Source organism: Podarcis tiliguerta (genome assembly GCF_965153285.1).
Source record: "Podarcis tiliguerta genome assembly, chromosome: 6".
NCBI lineage: Eukaryota > Metazoa > Chordata > Lepidosauria > Squamata > Lacertidae > Podarcis > Podarcis tiliguerta.
This window is the reverse complement of record NC_139539.1, coordinates 91,936,743-91,955,946: the sequence shown is the minus strand read 5'-3', so window position 1 is coordinate 91,955,946 and position 19,204 is coordinate 91,936,743. Positions and strand designations below refer to the sequence as shown.

At 47.5% G+C, this 19,204-nt stretch overlaps 2 protein-coding genes across 20 annotated transcripts in view; one reads left to right on the top strand and one right to left on the bottom strand.

The window, feature by feature from the left end:
- Positions 1-8,372, top strand: part of RASAL2 (RAS protein activator like 2) — a 241,459-nt gene extending 233,087 nt beyond the window's left edge. For 6 of the 19 annotated variants that reach the window (XM_083446239.1, XM_083446243.1, XM_083446236.1 and 3 more), the window contains 4 exons: positions 487-689; positions 1,501-1,588; positions 4,252-4,282; positions 6,961-7,490. In XM_083446239.1, coding sequence (XP_083302365.1) covers positions 487-689; positions 1,501-1,588; positions 4,252-4,282; positions 6,961-7,103 — 465 coding nt within the window. In that variant the 3' untranslated portion in view covers positions 7,104-7,490. Of the gene's footprint in view, positions 1-486; positions 690-1,500; positions 1,589-2,224; positions 2,282-4,251; positions 4,283-6,960 lie in introns of those variants that run through there. The other 13 variants (XM_083446234.1, XM_083446250.1, XM_083446246.1 and 10 more) reach the window with 7 other exon arrangements.
- Positions 8,373-11,272: 2,900 nt separating this feature from the next.
- On the bottom strand, positions 11,273-18,863 carry LOC310680115 (uncharacterized protein). The gene is made up of 4 exons (XM_083446392.1): positions 18,737-18,863; positions 14,691-14,876; positions 13,447-13,532; positions 11,273-11,553 (listed from the first exon to the last, which is right to left on the bottom strand). The coding sequence occupies exons 1-4, from the start codon at positions 18,813-18,815 to the stop codon at positions 11,479-11,481; spliced, it is 426 nt and encodes a 141-aa protein (XP_083302518.1). The 5' UTR covers positions 18,816-18,863; the 3' UTR covers positions 11,273-11,478.
- Positions 18,864-19,204: the final 341 nt, after the last annotated feature.

Below are 19,204 nucleotides of genomic sequence, written 5' to 3'. Positions count from 1 at the left end.
GATATGAGGCATTGAAAATGCATCCAGCTGGTTTTGTTGCACCTGCACTGGCTGTCAAGATATTTCCAGTGCAGTTCAGTTCAAGGCACTGTGGTTTGCCTGTATGCAAACAGCCCGGGTCCTATTTTATCTCAAAGAGCATCTCCTTATGTCATCTCCCGCATCATCTTCTCAGACCCTGCTTCAAGTACCAACACCCATGCAGAGTGAGAAATGTCACAGGAGCTCTGGGAAGAAATTCCCCCTGGTGTCCACCATTTGCCCTCTGTCAGCCCTGCAAAATACATCTCTTCCATTTGGCCTTTGATTCAGCTCTATAGCTGGCCTTTTCTGACGTTTATTTGAGGGTTGGTGTGGGTTTTGTTTTTGGTCTTTTTTGCAGATTTCTTGCTGTTTTTACTTTAATTGAACACCCCCTTGAATACTGGAAAGGGAGCTAATAAATGCTTTAACTAAACAATGTCCCTCCTTGCCCCCAACCTGCAGTATGAACAGGAGATAACCAAACTCAAAGATCGCCTGAAGGTGTCGAGCCAGCGGCTGGAGGAGTACGAGCAGCGGCTCCTGGTGCAGGAGCAGCAAATGCAAAAGTTGCTGATGGAATATAAGGCCAGGTTGGAAGACAGTGAGGAGAGGTTGCGAAGGCAGCAGGAGGAGAAGGACAGCCAGATGAAGAGCATCATTAGCAGGTAAGGTGAAAGGGTCTTGTCATGAGTGGGAGAGGCTGGAAAGTTTGAAGGAAGGAGCAAAAAGACTTCCATGAATTGCAATCTGAGCTTTCCATCTTCACATGTGGGCAGCTCCCTTGTGAAATGTAACAGGAGCTTGCAGAAGAGGAAATTACCGTATTTTTTGCTCTATAAGACTCACTTTTCCCCTCCTAAAAAGTAAGGGGAAATGTGTGTGCGTCTTATTGAGCGAATGCAGGCTGCGCAGCTATCCCAGAAGCCAGAACAGCAAGAGGGATTGCTGCACAGCGATCCCTCTTGCTGTTCTGGCTTCTGGGATTCAGAATATTTTTTTTCTTGTTTTCCTCCTCCAAAAACTAGGTGCGTTTGTGGTCTGGTGCGTCTTATAGAGCGAAAAATACGGTACCTTTATTTAGCAGATAGGAACCAGAGACATAAGGGAGATGAATCACTCAGCTAAGGATCGTGCAAAGAACCTGCAGCACATTGGGGGGGGGGGTGAGCCAGGAGGTCAATTCTCCATCATCTACTTCTTTAGCTAGAGCCCACTGCATAAAGCAGACAGGGGGGACCTGAGTTGAAATGCCAGCTCATCTTCTCACCTGTCTGTGTGTGAGGGTGTTGCCTTTGAGTTCAGACCTTCCTCTTTCCTTCAAGTAGCTCCTCAAAAGACTTGAAGCTTGTTGGCTGGGGAACACAATGTGTTGGGTTTTTTGTCTTTTAAGTCAGTTGCTGGGTTGAGAGTTGTTTTTCTGTGATGCCCCAAAGGCACAGCCGGATCCCTTTCTTATATCATTTGCCTCTACCATAGGTTGATGGCTGTTGAGGAGGAATTGAAGAAGGACCATGCCGAGATGCAGGCGGTTATTGACACTAAGCAGAAAATAATTGACGCACAGGTAAGTCTCGAAATATCCTTGCTTATAGGCGTTGCTCCCACTATTCCACTTCCTGTGACCAGTGACTGATGCACTGAAGCAACTTCTGGAAAATGCCCACGGCAGCATCTCAGTGGGGCAGGCAAGGACTATTCCCTTGTACAGAACAGGCTTGCTGTTGCTTTAGGCTCCCTGGATTATGTAGAGTCAAGCATGTACCCCCCTGACACTCAAAGCATCATTAGGTCACAGCCGAGGGCCGAGCGACTGCTCTTGAGTGCTCTTGGAGACGCAGACAAAGCTTTGGCTTGTGACCTTGGGTGACTGCAGCTTGGAATGGTACCTGTTGTGAAACGTCCTCCTTTGGCACCTGCCTTGGTTGGCGTTGGGAGAAATGGAGCTGCATGTGGGCGCATGTATTTTCGCCTGTCTTGCTTTTCCTGGAGTGAGTTTGGGAGTTTTTCCTCGGCTTCTGTTGGCTCTCTGCTCAGCAAAGAGAAAAGAGGATTAAGCCACACAGGAAGAGAAATCACTTTGATCTCTTCTTGTGTGCTGTGCTTGTGTGGAATCCCCCTTGCCCTCGGAGCACAAAGTTATTTCCCCATACAGAATTTATCATTGCTGGATAATCTTTGTCTTTGTGTCTTTCATCATCAGCCATACACCTCTGCTTTACCCAGCATGAAAAGACCGTAGTGCGCAGAAGCATTCAAGGTAGATGTTGGTGGCATGTGTGGCCTGGAGAAGGGTGTGGTTTAGAGAGAGTCCAAAGGCCACATTTGGCCCCCCAGGCCTAAGGTTCCCCTCCCCTTCTGTCACAGAGCCAGCTGGGACAGCTCTGGAGTTGGAGGAGGAGGAGAGAGAGAGGGGCCGGTAGAAGAGGCAGCCTTGGACGGAGGTGGAGAGCAAGGGGATGCGGAGGCACGGCTTCCTGAGGTTAGAGAGCACCAGCACCACTCCACCAGCTCTGACACAGAGGGAGAGGGGGCACCAGTTCTATCCACCCAGGACAGGAGAGGGTTAAAGCGTAGAAAACAACGCCGACGTCTGGGATTGCCTGGGATCTGTTACAGACGATTCGGATGCTTGAAGAGATGCTCTGTACTTTGTAAATACCGTATTTTTCGCTCTATAAGACACACCAGACCACAAGACACAGCTAGTTTTGGGAGGAGGAAAACAAGAAAAAAAATATTCTGAATCTCAGAAGCCAGAACAACAAGAGGGATCGCTGCGCAGTGAAAGCAGCAATCCCTCTTGCTGTTCTGGCTTCTGGGATAGCTGTGCAACCTGCATTTGCTCCATAAGACGCACACACATTTCCCCTTACTTTTTAGGAGGGAAAAAGTGAGTCTTATAGAGCAAAAAATACGGTAGTTTACAAATAAAAGACTGTTAATACAACTCCGGTCAAGCCGAGGGATTTATTGCGAAGGGCTAACCAACCCCCTTTACACCTGCCCTCGAGCATGCAGCTACTTTTCCCAGCTGTTCCATGATGGTTTCTCAGTTCAGATCTAAGCAGAAATGCCTTGCTATAACTTATGCTTTTGAACAAGTTATTGCCTGATCTCCTGTCATGGGTGTAAATCTTCTCCAGGGAACTTTTCCAGAAACAAGGATTTGTTTTTTTGTTTTTGCTCTTGGGCCACAATCTGTACAGGCAGAAGGGCTAGTAGTTTCTAAGTACTTGTTTGCAGGACTGAGTTACAGTGGTGCCTCGCAAGACGAAAAGAATCCGTTCCGCAAGTCTTTTCGTCTTGCGGTTTTTTCGTCTTGTGAAGCAAGCCCATTAGCGGATTAGCGCTATTAGCGCTATTGACAGTTTAAGGGCTATTAACGCCTATTAAAGGCTTAAGGGATTAGCGGTTTAGCTTTTAAATGCTTTTAGCAGCTTAGTGCTTCAGAAAAAGGGGTTTTGGAGCAAAAAAAACCCTCAAAAATTTTCGTCAATTTTCGTTTTGCGAAGCAAGCCCATAGGGAAATTCGTCTTGCGAAGCGCCTCTGAAAACGGAAAACCCTTTCGTCTTGCGGGTTTTCCGTCTTGCGAGGCATTCGTCTTGCGGGGCACCACTGTAATTACACGGCAGCTCGATCAGAGCCACTTGTCTAACTTGAGGAATCAAACAGAGTGCTTTGGGCTGAATGAGGTCTGTTTCTATGTGGAGGGCACCATTCCCAAATGATTTGTGACAGAAACATTCTATTGGTTAAAGCTCTGGACATAACTCCCCAGTACTTAAATCATTTCATGGGTTATTCTCCAGAAGATGGCTGAGGGGTATAGGAATGCATCAGTTTCCCACAGCAACCAAGAACCTGGCTGGGGCCACCATGACTGTATGAGAGGCCATTGCAAGAGTGGTAGGAAGCAAAAGCCCTGAACTAGGTCGCTGCTGGTTGGCTGAAGTGCATGTGGCCATTGGTTTACCCTCTGAAGCAAGGAGCCCTCACCCTTGTAGCATCAGCTTTTAGGATGGTTTGCCCCAAATTTCACACACACACACCCCCCCCGGCAATTCTTGTTTCTTTAGTCAATCTCTTTTTGCTGGATGGGGGGCCCTGGATGTCACTTCTACCCCCACCCCCACCCCCCGCGCACCTCCATGAACTCGCAGAGCTTCACTGTGCACTGAGCTTCCATTTGTGATTGCAAGTGACATCACTGCTGTGTTAAATTACAGGTCTTAAATGGGGATGAGATAATTCAAGCAGGCAAGTACACCCAATCGGTTCTCTAGCTGAGCACCCCCCTGCCCTGGCCTGGCGCACTCACCTCCCCCTACACATTCCAGCTCCTGCCACTCCCTGCGCCTCATCCAGAGACAGTTTGGAATAAGCTTGGATTGCCCCATGCTTGCTTTTTGACGGAGGGGGTGTCGTCAGTGCCCCCTCCCCTTGAACTCCCAAGCTCACGCCTTTGCTTTTGAATTTGAATCGCCACAGAAGGGACAAACGCACCCATGTTCATATGCCAGCGGAAGCAGGGTCAACCCTAAATAAGAGATCTGGCTGGATTATTTCAGCAGCAGTGAGAGCTTTTCATCTGCAACTTTGCAGTCATTCTTTCTGAGTCAACAATGGAAGTATGGTGTGTGTAGGGAGCTCCTCTTAATATAATTTAAAACTGATTCAGAAAAATAAACTAGATTAATTATAAGGATGGTCATGAGGCAACTGGAAGTTGTTTCCCCCAGATTGCACACATGTTTAGGGCTTTTTGAGCCGGACACTAAAATGTGGCTTAACATAATCAGAACCCCCCCCCTCCCCGAATCCAGTTGGTGGAACCCGGATTCTGAAATTCTAGCATCTGTAGTGCTGGGCATTCTCATTTGGTGTCAGAGACTTTGGCTTGGCACCTTTCAAAGTACAGTGGTACCTCGGGTTAAGTACTTAATTCGTTCCGGAGGTCCGTTCTTAACCTGAAACTGTTCTTAACCTGAAGCACCACTTTAGCTAATGGGGCTGCTGCCGCGCCACCGGAGCACGATTTCTGTTCTCATCCTGAAGCAAAGTTCTTAACCCGAGGTAATATTTCTGGGTTAGCGGAGTCTGTAAGCGTATGTAACCTGAAGCGTATGTAACCCGAGGTACCACTGTACTGTTTTGTGATAGATATTTTGGAATTATTCCTTTTATGGAGAATGAACTGATAGATTTTGGCAGGGAGAAGGACCTCAGTCAGGAAGAGAGCTGATCTTAGGCAGACTTCCTCTATGTATAGACGGATTGCTCCCTCTAAAAGTATTACCTCTGTAAACCTTAAAAAGTGGGATAGTGTCTTCACAAATGCATCGCTTATGTGTGCTGCACAATACTCCTTATGGATCGCAGTGCTTTCCCATGACCGAGAGCTGTTTTGGACATGATGGGAAGTAAATGAGTGAAAGGCTCCCAGCAGCCCAAACTACCCAGCCCACGAAGGGTTCTGAATTTAGCAAGAAATGTGGAAGCTCTCGCATGAATATTTGTAACTGTGAGTTGCTTCTCCTGAAGCCCAGAAGCATACATCAGCAGCAGGCTTGCATATCAAACCCTTTGTCCTCCAGCGCAGGCTACTTTTCTCAGATTTTCAGGCCTCGGATTACACAGAGCAGCCCCATCTGGGAGGAAGTGCTGGAAAACCCACCCCTTTGGCTAAGGTAGTGCTTTTGGGAGTGACCTTGCCACTCCTGCTGTGCCCCCTATCTCCATTGCCATAGGGCTTGTGCCCCACCCCACCAGCAGAGTTTGTGCAGCAACTGCAGCACTCAGTGTGTCTCCTGCCTTTTGTCTCCAGAGGGCAGTGACGTGTTCATTCCTTCATGTTTGTGCCCTCTGTACATTGTTCTGCCTTCCCTCATTTGTGTTGAGCCCTCCAGAGCCCTTGCATGTTGCATCAGTTCCTGTTGAAACAGGAATGCCCAAGCACATCTCGTGGTTTTCCCACTTGAAGGCCGGCCAGCCTGACACGACTGCCAGTTTTTGTTGGAAGTTCAGGTTAAACCAAAGCTTGTGCCTCTTTGATTTGGTTCTCCGCTGCCACGTAGTACCAGAGATTTACATGTCCGCCAATCATGTCCCCAGCCTTCTCTTGTCTCTTTAACGCAAAAGCCCCTAGTTTCTGAATCAAAACCAGAAAGGGCTTTTTGATTCTGCAGAGTCCTGGAGTAACTGAGCTGGAATGGGTCTAAGAAGCCCTGTTTGGTTTTTGTGTCTTATCAGTGCCATCTTCCCCATCACCCTACCATCACTGCCACCCTTTGCACAAACTTCCCCCTTCTCCCTCTCCCCCCTTGCCCTCTCCTTCTCCCCCCTTGCCCCTTCCTGTCATGCATACTTCCTTCCCTCCAGCTTCGGGCTGCTTTCTGTCCCCCCCCCCCCCCCGCCGCCCCTGTGTTGCTGCTGCACCCTCACACTGCTGGCATCTATCTGCATTTATAATTTTCAGTGTCCCTGGGGTGTGTTGCAAGCCCTCTCTCAGTGGGAGGGTGTCTCTGGAGGGTCCCAATCCATACTCCACCTCCACTCTAGAATCCTCTTACTCATATCCTCCTGCTGCCTTTTTCTGTTTTCCTCTGTTCAAAAACTAACGCATTAAATCTCCAGGAATCTCCCTGCTGACTTCTGCCTCTGTGATCTTACATGATCCACCACTCAATCAGCTTTTAAACGTGGCTAATTGGCAGCTTCCACAGGACAGATGCTGGGCAGCAGAAAGAGGCAGGCTCGTTCTGTTCTGCTGCAGAGCCCCGGCCAGGCTGGACCAGCCTATGGCGAAAAAGCAACAGCCCTCCTTTAGAGAACTGCTGCTCACCTTGAGACCCAGGTGTTGCAGGTTGTGAAGTCATTAAGGCCTCGCTGCAGGGAAGCCAGGCAGTTCTGATCTGAATCAGTGTGTTTTGTTGCAGGAAAAAAGAATCCTGTCTCTGGACTCAGCCAACACGCGGCTCATGAGTGCCCTAACGCAAGTGAAGGAACACTACAGCATGCAGGCTCGGAACGGCATCTCCCCCACCAACCCCACCAGGCTTTCCATCACGGAGAACGGTGAATTTAAAAACAGCAGCTGCTAACTGCAACTTCTCCCACCTGCCAGTTGCCAGCTCCTCATTTCTCCCACCCACTCCAAGCCTGTCCACACCACAGCCTCAACGTTCCCCAAGACAGCCTGCCTGCCTGCCCAGGAGGCAGCCGAAACACTGCACAACTAGAGCTTGTGGAAGAAGGCCACACCAAAACAGGCTCTCTCCTCTCTTCCCTCCCTGCTCTTCTCTTCTGCCTTCTCTTTGGGGATGAAGAAGAGAGATTTCTCTGTACCAAGATCAGAATGTCTTTTGGCGAGGCAAGATGGCGGGAGCCACGGCAGCACGGAGCCCCTAAGGGCAGCCGTCACCAACTGCGCTGCCTGTGGCTCCCTTTGATTGGGGGGGGGAGGAAGGGGGAAGGCGGGATCCACATTGGCTGCACAGTTCCCTTTGATGGGGGAGGGGAGAAGGTGGGATTGCCATCCCACCTCCCTCCCTCCCCCCGTCAAAGGAAGCCGCGCATCCATACCACCTCTTCTGGCTGGTGCGCGTCCCGGGGGCGTGGCGCGCTGCCCGCGTCAGGGGGGTGCACAGCAAGCGGCACACATTATAGGGTGTGGCCAGTGAGCACCAAACATCTCGGGGGTGCGCAGCAAGCGGTGAGCAGGCAGGGGCAGCCGTGGTGTCACACACACCCCCGGTATGGCACCCAGGGCCGGCCGCCCTCCCTCCGCCCCCACCTTCGTCCGCCAGTGACAGGCAGGGGACCATTGAGGCAGCTTTGTGCTAATCTTGGTCAAGCCCCTTCCCCAAACCATTCTGATCTTGGTGCAGAGAAATCTCTATCCTTCCAATAACTAAGATCCCCAAAGAGTTGGGAGGAAAGAGTGGAGAGAGCATGTTTTGTTGTGACCTTCTTCCACAAGTCCTTTCACAATCTTTCTGCTGCCTCCTGGGCCTTAACGAGAAGGTAATCTTACAGGACTGTTTCCTCCCCTTTCCTTTGTTTTGTTTTGTTTCGTTTGCAATGTTAGCTTTGAATAATTTATTTTGATATGGTTTCCCCCTTAACACAATACCTTGTTTCCCCGTTCCCCTCTCTAAGCCTGTATTTTTATGCCAGTAATGCTGGACCACTTCTGCATTTCATTGTCTGGGTTTGTTCTAAAGAAGATTTATTTTTGTTCTGTGAATATTTTTGAACAGTTTCTTGTATATGTACAGATATAGATACATTTGAGGTCTTTTATTGATATTCCTACAAAGAATTACAAAATAAACTTTAACTTTAAACACTTTGGACTCGGCCTGTGTCTGCACCGATAAAAGATGGAGCCATGTGAGTTGGGGTGAATGGAAATGTCCTAAGAAATCTCAGAAGGAAACTTTAGCTGCTCATCCAGTCTAGAAATTGAAATGTTGAGTTGTCAAACAAACCATTGATGAAGCCTTGCGCTTTTATGACCTCAGGATTGCAGGGCCCATGAGAGAAAGTGGCCGGTTTTGCGCATCATTCGAAGCAGCAGAGTGGGGAGCAGATCTGAGTTTTCAATGGAGTTGGTGCACAGCTCAAATTCTGTTAGACCCTGCCATGAGGGGGTCAGCCCTGCTCAAGATAGATACATGGTTGTTCTTGTTTAGTCGTTTAGTCGTGTCCGACTCTTCGTGACCCCCTGGACCAGAGCACGCCAGGCACTCCTGTCTTCCACTGCCTCCCGCAGTTTGGTCAAACTCATGCTGGTCGCTTCAAGAACACTGTCCCACCATCTCGTCCTCTGTCATCCCCTTCTCCTTGTGCCCTCCATCTTTCCCAACATCAGGGTCTTTTCCAGGGAGTCTTCTCTTCTCATGAGGTAGCCAAACTATTGGAGCCTCAGCTTCACGATCTGTCCTCAGCTTCACGATTCATGGTAGTTTATGGCAAAGCAGTTCCATGTTTTCCTGGAGGAAGTTCAGTTCAGCTTCCCACGTGGTTTCAGTCTCAAGTCACCTTGAAAGATAGACAGGTGCTGGACCCTCTCAGCATCCTTCAGCTATTCATGGTGTCCTGCAGTGCATTGCTAGTATGGAGCTGGATTTATTTAGGTGATTCTCGCCTTTCTTGGGGGCCAGCGCTCAAAAGGCACTGCTTGCTAAGAGACTGCTGTTTTGTCTTGCAGCCAGCAGCTTATGAGGTGCCAAAATGATCCACTTTGTCTCTCATACTGTTTTAATATGTACATTAAACCACACTGGGTGTGGTTACTTGGAAATGTGGGATTAGTCACATTACATGTATGCTGTCTCCCTTTTCATTAAGCCCCAGGGAGCCTATGGATGATACGAACCCATGTGTAAGGCCGGTAGTGGAAAGAATGTGGTTGGCCATATTTAATATTTTGTTATGGCTGCAAGAGTGGTTTGCATAAAACCAATATAACCAATAGCTACCAGTAAAAGCAGAGTACAAGATCTCATTATCTAAGGAGTTGTTAAAACTCAGCATAGGAAAAGCATACAATGGGAAGCCCTGGGCAAGAAAGAAGATCAGCTGGTTCTGTCAAAATTCTAGCATCAGGGAAGGCCTTCAGTGAACAGGAGCTACTATAGAGAGAGCCCTCTTTCCAGTCTCCATCTGCCTTCCTTCAGTAGACAGGGGACACTGAGCAGGGCCTCTGAGGCTGATCTGAATGACTGGGCATGTTCACAACATCCAGCACAAGGCAAAACATAGAATCAGAATTACAGAGTTGGAAGGGACCCCTGAGGGCCATCTAGTCCAACCCCCTGCAGTGCAGGAATCTTTTGCCCAATGTGGGGCTCAAACCCACAACCCTGAGAATGTCTCAATTAAAAATACAGCATTAAATGGCCTGGGCATGCTGAAAGGTCATAGTGTTGGTTGGGTGTCAGCTGGTCCAGGAGTAGGTATGTAGCCTGTTTTGAACAGGGTTGCACACTCTCCCTTTAAGCAACTGGTGGGGGAGGAATTTTATCAGGAGCTTTACTCAGAGTAGGACCCCCCCCCCTTCTTTCCTTTCACTATCCTGATTGCGATTGGGCCCACCCATGCCTCTTTGGAAAAAGAAAGGAAAGAGATGGAGAACGGGCACTATGCAGCTATACCATGCCTAGTTTTGTCCTTTATTTTTCATCCTAGTTTTTGGTCTGCTTTGAGCAGGGTAGGCAACCTAAGGCCCGTGGGCCGGATGCGGCCCAATCGCCTTCTCAATCCGGCCCATGGACGGTCCGGGAATCGGCATGTTTTTACTTGAGTAGAATGTGTCCTTTTATTTAAAATGCATCTCTGGGTTATTTGTGGGGCATAGGAATTGGTTCATTTCCCCCCCCCAAAAAAAAAATGTCTAGCCAACCACATGGACTGAGGGACAGTGGACCGGCCCACGGCTGAAAAAGGTTGCTGACCCCTGGCCTTGAGGTTGCCTGAAATTGCACAGCTCCAGGATCTAAAAAGATGTGGTGACACCTTGTGGCAACCTGGGTGAAATGCACTTTGATTTCCTCACCTTTTTTCATTAAAAAAATAATGTTTCAGGGGTATATTGTGTAGAGCTTTAAAAGCCCTGACTAGCAAGCCCGTGGCCAGGGATGGTGGGAGTTGTAGCCTGACAAGACCTGGAGAGCCACAGATTTGCCATCCATTCTATACCTTGTGCCCATTCAGCAACATTCACGCAATCTGCTCTTGTGTGTTACATCGCAATTTCTACACTTGTAAGTGCTTTCTTTCCAAGAAGGGATGTTGAAAAGTTTGAATTCGCCACAGCATAGAAGATGAACACGCTCAAATTGTGATATGAATTGGTCCATGGATCCCACTTCTAATAAAAACTTGATTTGTCTTAAAAGTCTTATCATTTTACTTGTCTTACCATTTTATCACATTTTTAAGTTATTTTACAGATTTAACAATAGAGAACTGTTGGTATACTTTCTGAAATACAGTTTTGATGATGACAAGCCCATGTTTGGAACTTCTTGGACATAAGTGAGGTTGGGCTAGAGTTTGGCTTTGCAACCTTTCTTACGGTTTAATTATTTGGCATGACATGTGCTTGTTGCTCATTTCTTTCCCTCCCCCTATTTTGAATTAAATTTGCAATGGCTTTCTATTAATCCAAAATATACAAAGTCGCTTACAAAATCATTTTGTTGCATATAAGGAAAATAAAACAGAATATAAAAGTTAAAGATCTCAAGAGGATATGGTAATAATACCAAGTTTCATCAGTACAAGAAAGTAGGATAGTCAGGTTAAAGCAGGTAAGCAATTCCAATTGCTAGCACCCCCTTGATCTCTGTCCCAGTGATCTGGAAATGCATCGGTCCATGGTTCAAAATGACAATGCAGTTTCTCTCCTCTGGGTCCAGGTGGCATCTGAGCAAAGGCCTTTCCTAGGTCTACTTGTTCTCTTTATAGGTGACCCACGTCAAGTGGAAGGTGCCTTTGAGAAAACCTGCCAACATCTGTTGCACCTGGCACATTAAAAAAGAAGGTGAAGAATTCCAAGAATGGAGTTTAACCTAAAGTGAACTTTTCTGTGAGAGCTTCAAATATTTGTTTATGCTTTTCCCGTATACAAAGCTATCACAGAGGAAATGTCCTCGCTAATTAGTCCATCCTTTTATGTGTAATAGAAGATCCCCCCCCCACTGCCTCAAATTCCAGTAAACATAGTTTTGAAAGATAAGGTATGCCCAGTGGCGTAGCGTGGGGGGTGCAGGGGGGGCCGGCCGCACCGGGCGCAACATCTGGGGGGGGGGGCACTCGCAGCTCTCTAGTGGAAGAGACTCGAGTGCTAAAATCCACGGGTTAGGGGGCGCAAATTACTTGCCTTGCCCCGGGTGCTGACAACCCACGCTACGCCACTGGGTATGCCAACAATTGCCAGTCTGTGCAGAAATTCCTAAGGAAATGGAGATTTGGGCCACCGCAATTCATAGTCCACCTCTCCATCAGGATGTCCTCTATCAGCCATCCCAACATCCTGTCTGGCCCCTATGACGGTGCAACGGCACTTTTCCCCTGGCGCCATTGGGCCTGCCCTTGCTTAAATATAGTGCACCCCCCTCACAGAACAGCAATTCCACAAATTCCTACAAACTACCCCAGATTATCTTGTGGGGGACTTGTGTGAGGGAAAACTTAATAATTTGGAGTCTCAGGCAGGATTTGATCAAATAAAGTTTATGACACAAGTGGATAAAACATAGGATACTCCAGATTATGATGCTGTTTCACTTCAGTTCTGTCTCAGTTGCTGCTTGCCGCTTAATGCTTTGGTTCTTAAACAAGGTGGTCTTTTCTGTCAGCTACACACCCCTTGGACAACCCTACTCCTGAGGTCCTCCAAGTAACAGACCCCAGGGGTCTCCACACCCCTCTTAACTGGATTGGGAGTCTTCTTATTGTATTTTAGTGTTTTGTTGGAAGCCGCCCAGAGTGGCTGGGGAAACCCAGCCAGATGGGCGGGGTATAAACAATAAATTATTATTATTATTATTCTCTTTTTGTAGCAGAATCTCTCCCCTCCTGACTGGAATGAGACCTAAATAGACTGTATTCTCACAGCTTCTCCTTCTCCTGGCTCAGCCTCCCAGTTAATTCCTGGCCTATTACTCTCACAGGACACCACACACTGTCCTTCACACTAAGCTCAGAGACTCCTTTCTCCAGCTTGTGATATATTCCTCAGAGAGGATGTTTCTAACCAGAACCAACTCTCTCTCCTCTCCCTTTCTGACTCCCAACCTAAAGAACTGTCTCTCCTTTTCAAACCTCTCTCCTGGAACCCCGGCCAATCAGAGGCTGCCGTTCGTTAACCGTTTGCCAGCAGGGAAAAAGAAAAACACTTGTTGACCCAACCGCCCCAGCAAAGCAAACTTCCGTCACAGCCCCAAACTTCATTTTGGCACAATAGAGTGTTTTGTGTATTTTCCTGGGCTGGGCTTAGACCAGCTTTTATAGAAACGAATAAGGGTCTAGGTTGTCTACCCTAAAACTGGACTGGATATGATGTTTGAGCATTTTAAAGAGGATACTGCTCAGGGAGTGTGGAGCTTTCCTTTGAGGTGATCCAAAACTTAGTTTTTACTTTACTCACTTATATGTATATTAAATAGATGAGCCATCTTACTGCACTGGCGTGGGGAGGCCATATTTAATGGGTCTTAATGCCATCCCAGGGGGCACAGACATTCTTGGGTTTTTTCAGAATATAAATTGGGGTGGCAGAAACTCCTTAAGGGCTAAATAGCACCCAGTTCTTCATTATTACATACCTGGCCGATTTTTGGCATGGGAGAAGGGTGCTTTCATAAACCAAAATTTGTGATCAATTACTACCAGCGGTTTCTCTCGCACCTCACCTCCTTCAGAAGTGGCTGATTCAGAGCAGAAAAGTCTACTGCGCCCGATGAAACCAAGTCCACTTTCACAATAAGGTACATGGCATCTGTATGGAAAGCAGCAGCAAGAAAAGCAAGAAGATTAGTTGCCAAGTGGGATGCCTTGAACTAGAGATGCCACACAAGACGGTTTCTTCCCCCGCCCAGACGTAATTTTCCTCTCCTGTGTGCAATAGGGTATTTGTATAAAGCTAGGTGTATGTTGTTCATACACCCCTGAGATTCTTTAATATGGGGTTATTTGAATAAAGAATGCTGTCCCAAATACCGTATTTTTCTGTGTATAAGACAATGCTTTTTGCTTTTAAAAAGTGAGGCAAAAATTGGGTGTAGTCTTATACATGGATAGTGAATGCAGGGGAGGACATGCGATTAATGGCAGCAGCAAACTGGAGGTTGGCAGTGGCAATTGGGCAGGTGATTGGTGGCTGCAGCAAGGCCTGCTAGTGATTGGCTGCGGCAATTGGGCAGGCGATTGGCGGCTGCGGCAAGTGGGTGGGTGGGCTGTTGGTGGCGGCGAGTGGGCAGATACTGTATTTTTCACTCTATAAGACACACTTTTTCCCTCCTAAAAAGTAAGGGGAAATGTGTGTGCGTCTTGTGGAGCGAATGCAAGCTGCGTGGCTATCCCAGAAGCCGGAACAGCTAGAGGGAGCGCTGCACAGCGCTCCTTCTTGCTGTTCTAGCTTCTGGCTTAGCCTTCATCCCCGTGCCCTGCAAAGGCTTCGCGGGGCTATCCCTGGTGCTCTGTCCCTTCCCCCACCTCTCACAAAAGCCCCCAAGAGCCGCGCTCCCTTTAAAGAGCTGCGTGGAGTGTGTGTGTGTGGCTCTTGGGGGCTTTTCCCTGAGGAGGGAGAAGCCTGCAAGCACCGCACACATGCTCCTCACGGCTCGCGAAAGGGAGAGCTGAGCAGAGCCTGGGATACATACAGGCTCTGCTTAGTACTGCCTTTAAAGACTTTTTTTTCTTGCATTCCCCCTCTAAAAATTAGGTGCGTCTTATGGAGCAGAAAATACGGTAATTGGCAACTGTGGCGAGGTGTGCGATCGACAGTGGTGTGGCAAGCGATCGGCAGTGGCGGGCAGGCAGGTGAGAAATTGGCAGAAGTGATCTCCCCCCACCCAAAAAAAGCTAAACAACTTAATTTCTTAGTTTGGGGTTAAAAAAAAATAGGGGTCATCTTATACATGGAAAAATATGGTACCTGGCTGGGAGTTGGTGGTCCCAGAATCCCCCTCAGGCTGTGCAGAATTCCCAGAACTGCCTCCAAAAAAGCCACCAATGACAGAGCTCATCCCACTCGCTGCGCCTCCAATGCTATCGGCAAAGCTGGCTCTGCTTTTGGATCCCGCCTCACTGCCAGGGATGCTTCTCATTCCTCTTCCAGCACCTAGCCCAGAAAGACATTGAGCAAATGGAACCAAGGTAACTTGCCGCATGGTTTTATGTGTTGACAAAAAGAAACATACTTTGCGCATGCATGCACACCCACACCCACACACACAAGGTACTATCCTGAGTGCTCAGAGTGCTTTTGGAAGCTTCCCAAAAGTATTTGGCTGCCCATTGTTAGGGCTCATCCAGACTTCTGAAAATCCTGCCGTTTTCCATGGGGAAACCCAGTCTTGACCACTGAACTGGAGGAAATGTCTGTTGGGTTTTTTGGAGATTAACATTTGCTCTGATTCAGTGCTAAAGAGTGGATTTTCCTGGGGAAAGAGGAGGGTCGAACAAAAAAGTGCCCAGACTCATGCCTAGAGAGCTTTGACGCATGTGTTCTGGGCCCAGGACAAGCACAGGATGAGACCCTCGGAGCTCATCTTCTAAGCCAGTTACAGTATCCTGGGAAGCTCTTGTCATCCCTGCTACTTTGGATGGTGCCAGGGACAATGATTTGTTCAGCTTCTTAATTGCCTTTCACAGCACAACAGTTAAAGACATGCACAAAATGGAAAACATATCAACCATCAATAACTGAACATAACAGTATAAAAAACAGCACCATTCTCAAAAGTGTCGCCAGCGTGTGAGTCAACTAAAGACAGCAACTGGCTCATCATATTCCACCCAACATCTGGGGAAGAGGAAGGGTTTACTTGTCACCAAAAAGAGATGGATGTCAGGACATTAACTGCTGCCAGACTCCGAAAAGCTCATGGGGAATTTTACAAAGCGAGGAGTGAGACAGGGAAATCTCTATGGACACATATTCTTGAGGTCTCTGAACACACGCCACCAGGGATCCACTTGTCAGACGCTGCTGTTTTCTAACTAGGGGGCAAGGGTATTATTTCCACCCACTCTTGTTTTCCTGGAATTAATGAAGTAGAAATTGCTATCTACTTTCCAGTACAACAGCTTGAACACTCTGCAGTGTGTTCTCTTATCCCTGAACAGAATTTTTTACTTGTTGTGTTCTTTGTGATTATATAAAGCATCAACTGAAGGACTGAAACTACTGAATGAATGAGGTGGCTGCAAATGAACACATTGCATTCAATCACTTAAGAGCTGTGCAAAATTACAACAGAAAACAATTGTAGCTGGTTTTAGTTAGAATTTAGGTTAAATCTAATGAAGTGGTCATGATTTTAAAACAGTTTAAATTCTTCTACTGTGATGCTATCCACTCTGAGACAAAATTTGCCAAAGACAAAGGGTCTGAGCCTGTGGCCCCTTGAAAATTCAGACATCCCACCCCCACAAATTCAATTTCTGGGGGAAATATTAGTGCTTGGTGCTGATAATATTCTGATCTTGCAAGTAGACATCTCTTTTGTATTATGTGTGCAAACTTCAGGTATCAGAGAAATGTAACAAATGCATTTTCAGCCCCTTTTAGAATACCGAAGGAGTAATGAGAGAAGCTGCAAAACCTTGAGCCTGGACTTTTCTAAGCAAACACCTAAATCTATTGGCCAAAGTATGGACATTTAAAAGGGGGGGGCAGGGATGTCTACTACCCTAAGTCTACTACCCATCAATCATGTATCCCACTTAAGATACAGGTTTAGACTCTGTCCCATTCCAGTCCCAGAACTTGTTCCCACAAAACAATTGTACCTGCCAGAAACAGCAAGATGGCCAGCAGCTCCCAAAACCTCGTCATGTCCATCTCCCAGTTCAGTCAGAGGGAAAGACAGGAGACAGGAAGGCGGGGTAGATGCGTTAAATATAGCGTGTGTGATTTGACTACTGGAGCCATGCCAACAGACAACTGCACGGGGCTCTCTCGGGCAAGTGCCATCACCACCAGCCCGTTCCTTGCATCTCCTCCTACTGAGCCCCACAACACACCTGAGCTGTCCTGTTCCTTAAGCAAGGCTGGTGGTTGGCAATGCTTTAAACAAGCATTTCAAGGAGGGGCGTTGTGGCTTGAAGAAGCCACGCAGTGGGGCATCGCTGAATGCTTTAAATGGTGATTGCTGCTTCCTAGAAGGATGGCGAACAGCTTTGGGTGCTGTTCCAAGACGACTCTCCCAAAGTCTGACTCGCAGGTTTGGAGTCTGATAACTTGTTCCCTTCTCCCCACTCAGAAATGTATACGGGCGGTTAGTTCCCTTCTGGGCACTCGGTTCCGTCTCTCTGTGAGCAGCATCAAAAAGAGGAAAGCAATGACAACTGCACAACATCCCTTCCCATCTTTTTGCTTTTGTCCACTAGACTGTGAGGGCAGGTCTGTTTTTAATTCTCCGTATTGTTGTTGTTGTTTAGTCGTTTAGTCGTGTCCAACTCTTCGTGACCCCATGGACCAGAGCACGCCAGGCACTCCTGTCTTCCACTGCCTCCCACAGTTTGGTCAAACTCATGCTGGTAGCATCGAGAACACTATCCAACCATCTTGTCCTCCATTGTCCCCTTCTCCTTGTGCCCTCAATCTTTCCCAACATCAGGGTCTTTTCCAGGGAGTCTTCTCTTCTCATGAGGTGGCCAAAGTATTGGAGCCTCAGCTTCACAATCTGTCCTTCCAGTGAGCACTCAGGGCTGATTTCCTTGAGTATGGATGCGTTTGATCTTCTTGCAGTCCATGGGACTCTCGAGAGTCTCCTCCAGCACCATAATTCAAAAGCATCAATTCTTCGGCGATCAGCCTTCTTTATGGTCTAGCTCTCACTTCCATACATCACTGCTGGGAAAACCATAGCTTTAACTATACGGACCTTTGTTGGCAAGGTGATGTCTCTACTTTTTAAGATGCTGTCTAGGTTTGACATTGCTTTTCTCCCAAGAAGCAGGCGTCTTTTAATTTCGTGGCTGCTGTCACCGTCTGCAGTGATCATGGAGCCCAAGGAAGTAAAATCTCTCACTGCCTCCATTTCTTCCCCTTCTATTTGCCAGGAGGTGATGGGACCAGTGGCCATGATCTTCCTTTTTTTGATGTTGAGCTTCAGACCAACATCTCCTCTTTCACCCTCACTAAAAGGTTCTTTAATTCCTCCTCACTTTCTGCCATCAAGGTTGTGTCATCTGCATATCTGAGGTTGTTGATATTTCTTCCGGCGATCTTAATTCCGGCTTGGGATTCATCCAGCCCAGCCTTTCGCATGATGAATTCTCCATATAGTGCCTAGCAAATTTTAGGTGCTGTATGAACTCTGATATGTATTATTTAGGGCCACCACTTGGAGCCAGCGTCTAAGCAAGTAATCATAGTCACTAGAAACCATCCTTTTATCTCACTACAAGATTCTATTGGGGAAGGGTCAAAGAATCTGCTTTGCTTGCAGGAGGTCTCTAGTCGAATCCCCTGGATCTCAAGGTGCAGCTTGGAAGGCCCCCTGCCTGAAACCCTGGACAGCCACTGCCAGTCAGTGCAAACAGTACTGAGGTAAATGGACTGCTTGTTTGACTCAATACAAGGCAGTTCCCTAGGTTCCTATACGGCTGGTATTTGGCTCCTATTTATCCCCTCCCACAGTCTATACTCTTCAGTCATGAATATTTATAACTCTGCTAATCTAACACAGCCTTGTTATTTACTTTTCCTCTTATTGAGAAATTGTCAGCCCTTGTGAATGGGAAGTTCTGGACACTTAGTTCTAGGATAAGTGACAGAGTGTCCTATCCTTGCTTATGTAGAGAGAGAACTATGCATTGCATGTTTATTTTGCATTATCTCAGCATTAGAAAGTTTAGTTGCAAACCAATATCTTGTCTCGGCTATATTTTATCTATTTCCTTCTTCACCACTGAAGCCACCTGAACCTCAAGTGACAGCAAGGATCCAGAAGTAACCCATAAGCTACGTACCTGCTCCTTCAGAGGCAATTTCCCATCCATCTGGTCTAGTAGTCTGTTCTGCACTTAGCTTCAGTTTGTTGGCTCTCATCCGGTCATTTACCAAGGCAAAACAATCGCCCAGCACTTCCACTGCCTCACCTGCAGATGTGAAGAAGTAGAGCTGAGTGTCATCAGCATATTGCTGACAGTATACTCCAAACCTCTGGATGACCCCACTTAGCAGTTTCATGTAGGTGTTCATCTGCATGGAGGCTAAAATCAAACCCTGTGACATTGAATGCCCCATGGGGCTGAAGAGCATTCTCCAAGCATCACCCTCTGAGAGCAACCATCCAAGTAGGCCTAGGTCCACTGCGAAGCAGGGCCACCCACCTGCATCTCGGACAGCTACTCCATTAGGATAGCATGGCTTAATGTATCAAAGGCTTCTGAGAGGTCATACCTGGTTAGGGTTGTTTTTTAAAATGTTAATTTCAA

What these genes read in the sequence shown, in the direction of transcription:
- LOC310680115 (XM_083446392.1), bottom strand. Translation starts at nt 18,815, where the DNA reads ATGAGAGCCAACAAACTGAAGCTAAGTGCAGAACAGACTACTAGACCA. An exon ending in AATTGCCTCTGAAGGAGCAG is followed by an intron (nt 14,877 to 18,736) that starts GTACGTAGCTTA and finishes TTTCTGGGCTAG; the next exon opens with GTGCTGGAAGAGGAATGAGA. An exon ending in GACCACCAACTCCCAGCCAG is followed by an intron (nt 13,533 to 14,690) that starts GTACCATATTTT and finishes CTTTCCATACAG; the next exon opens with ATGCCATGTACCTTATTGTG.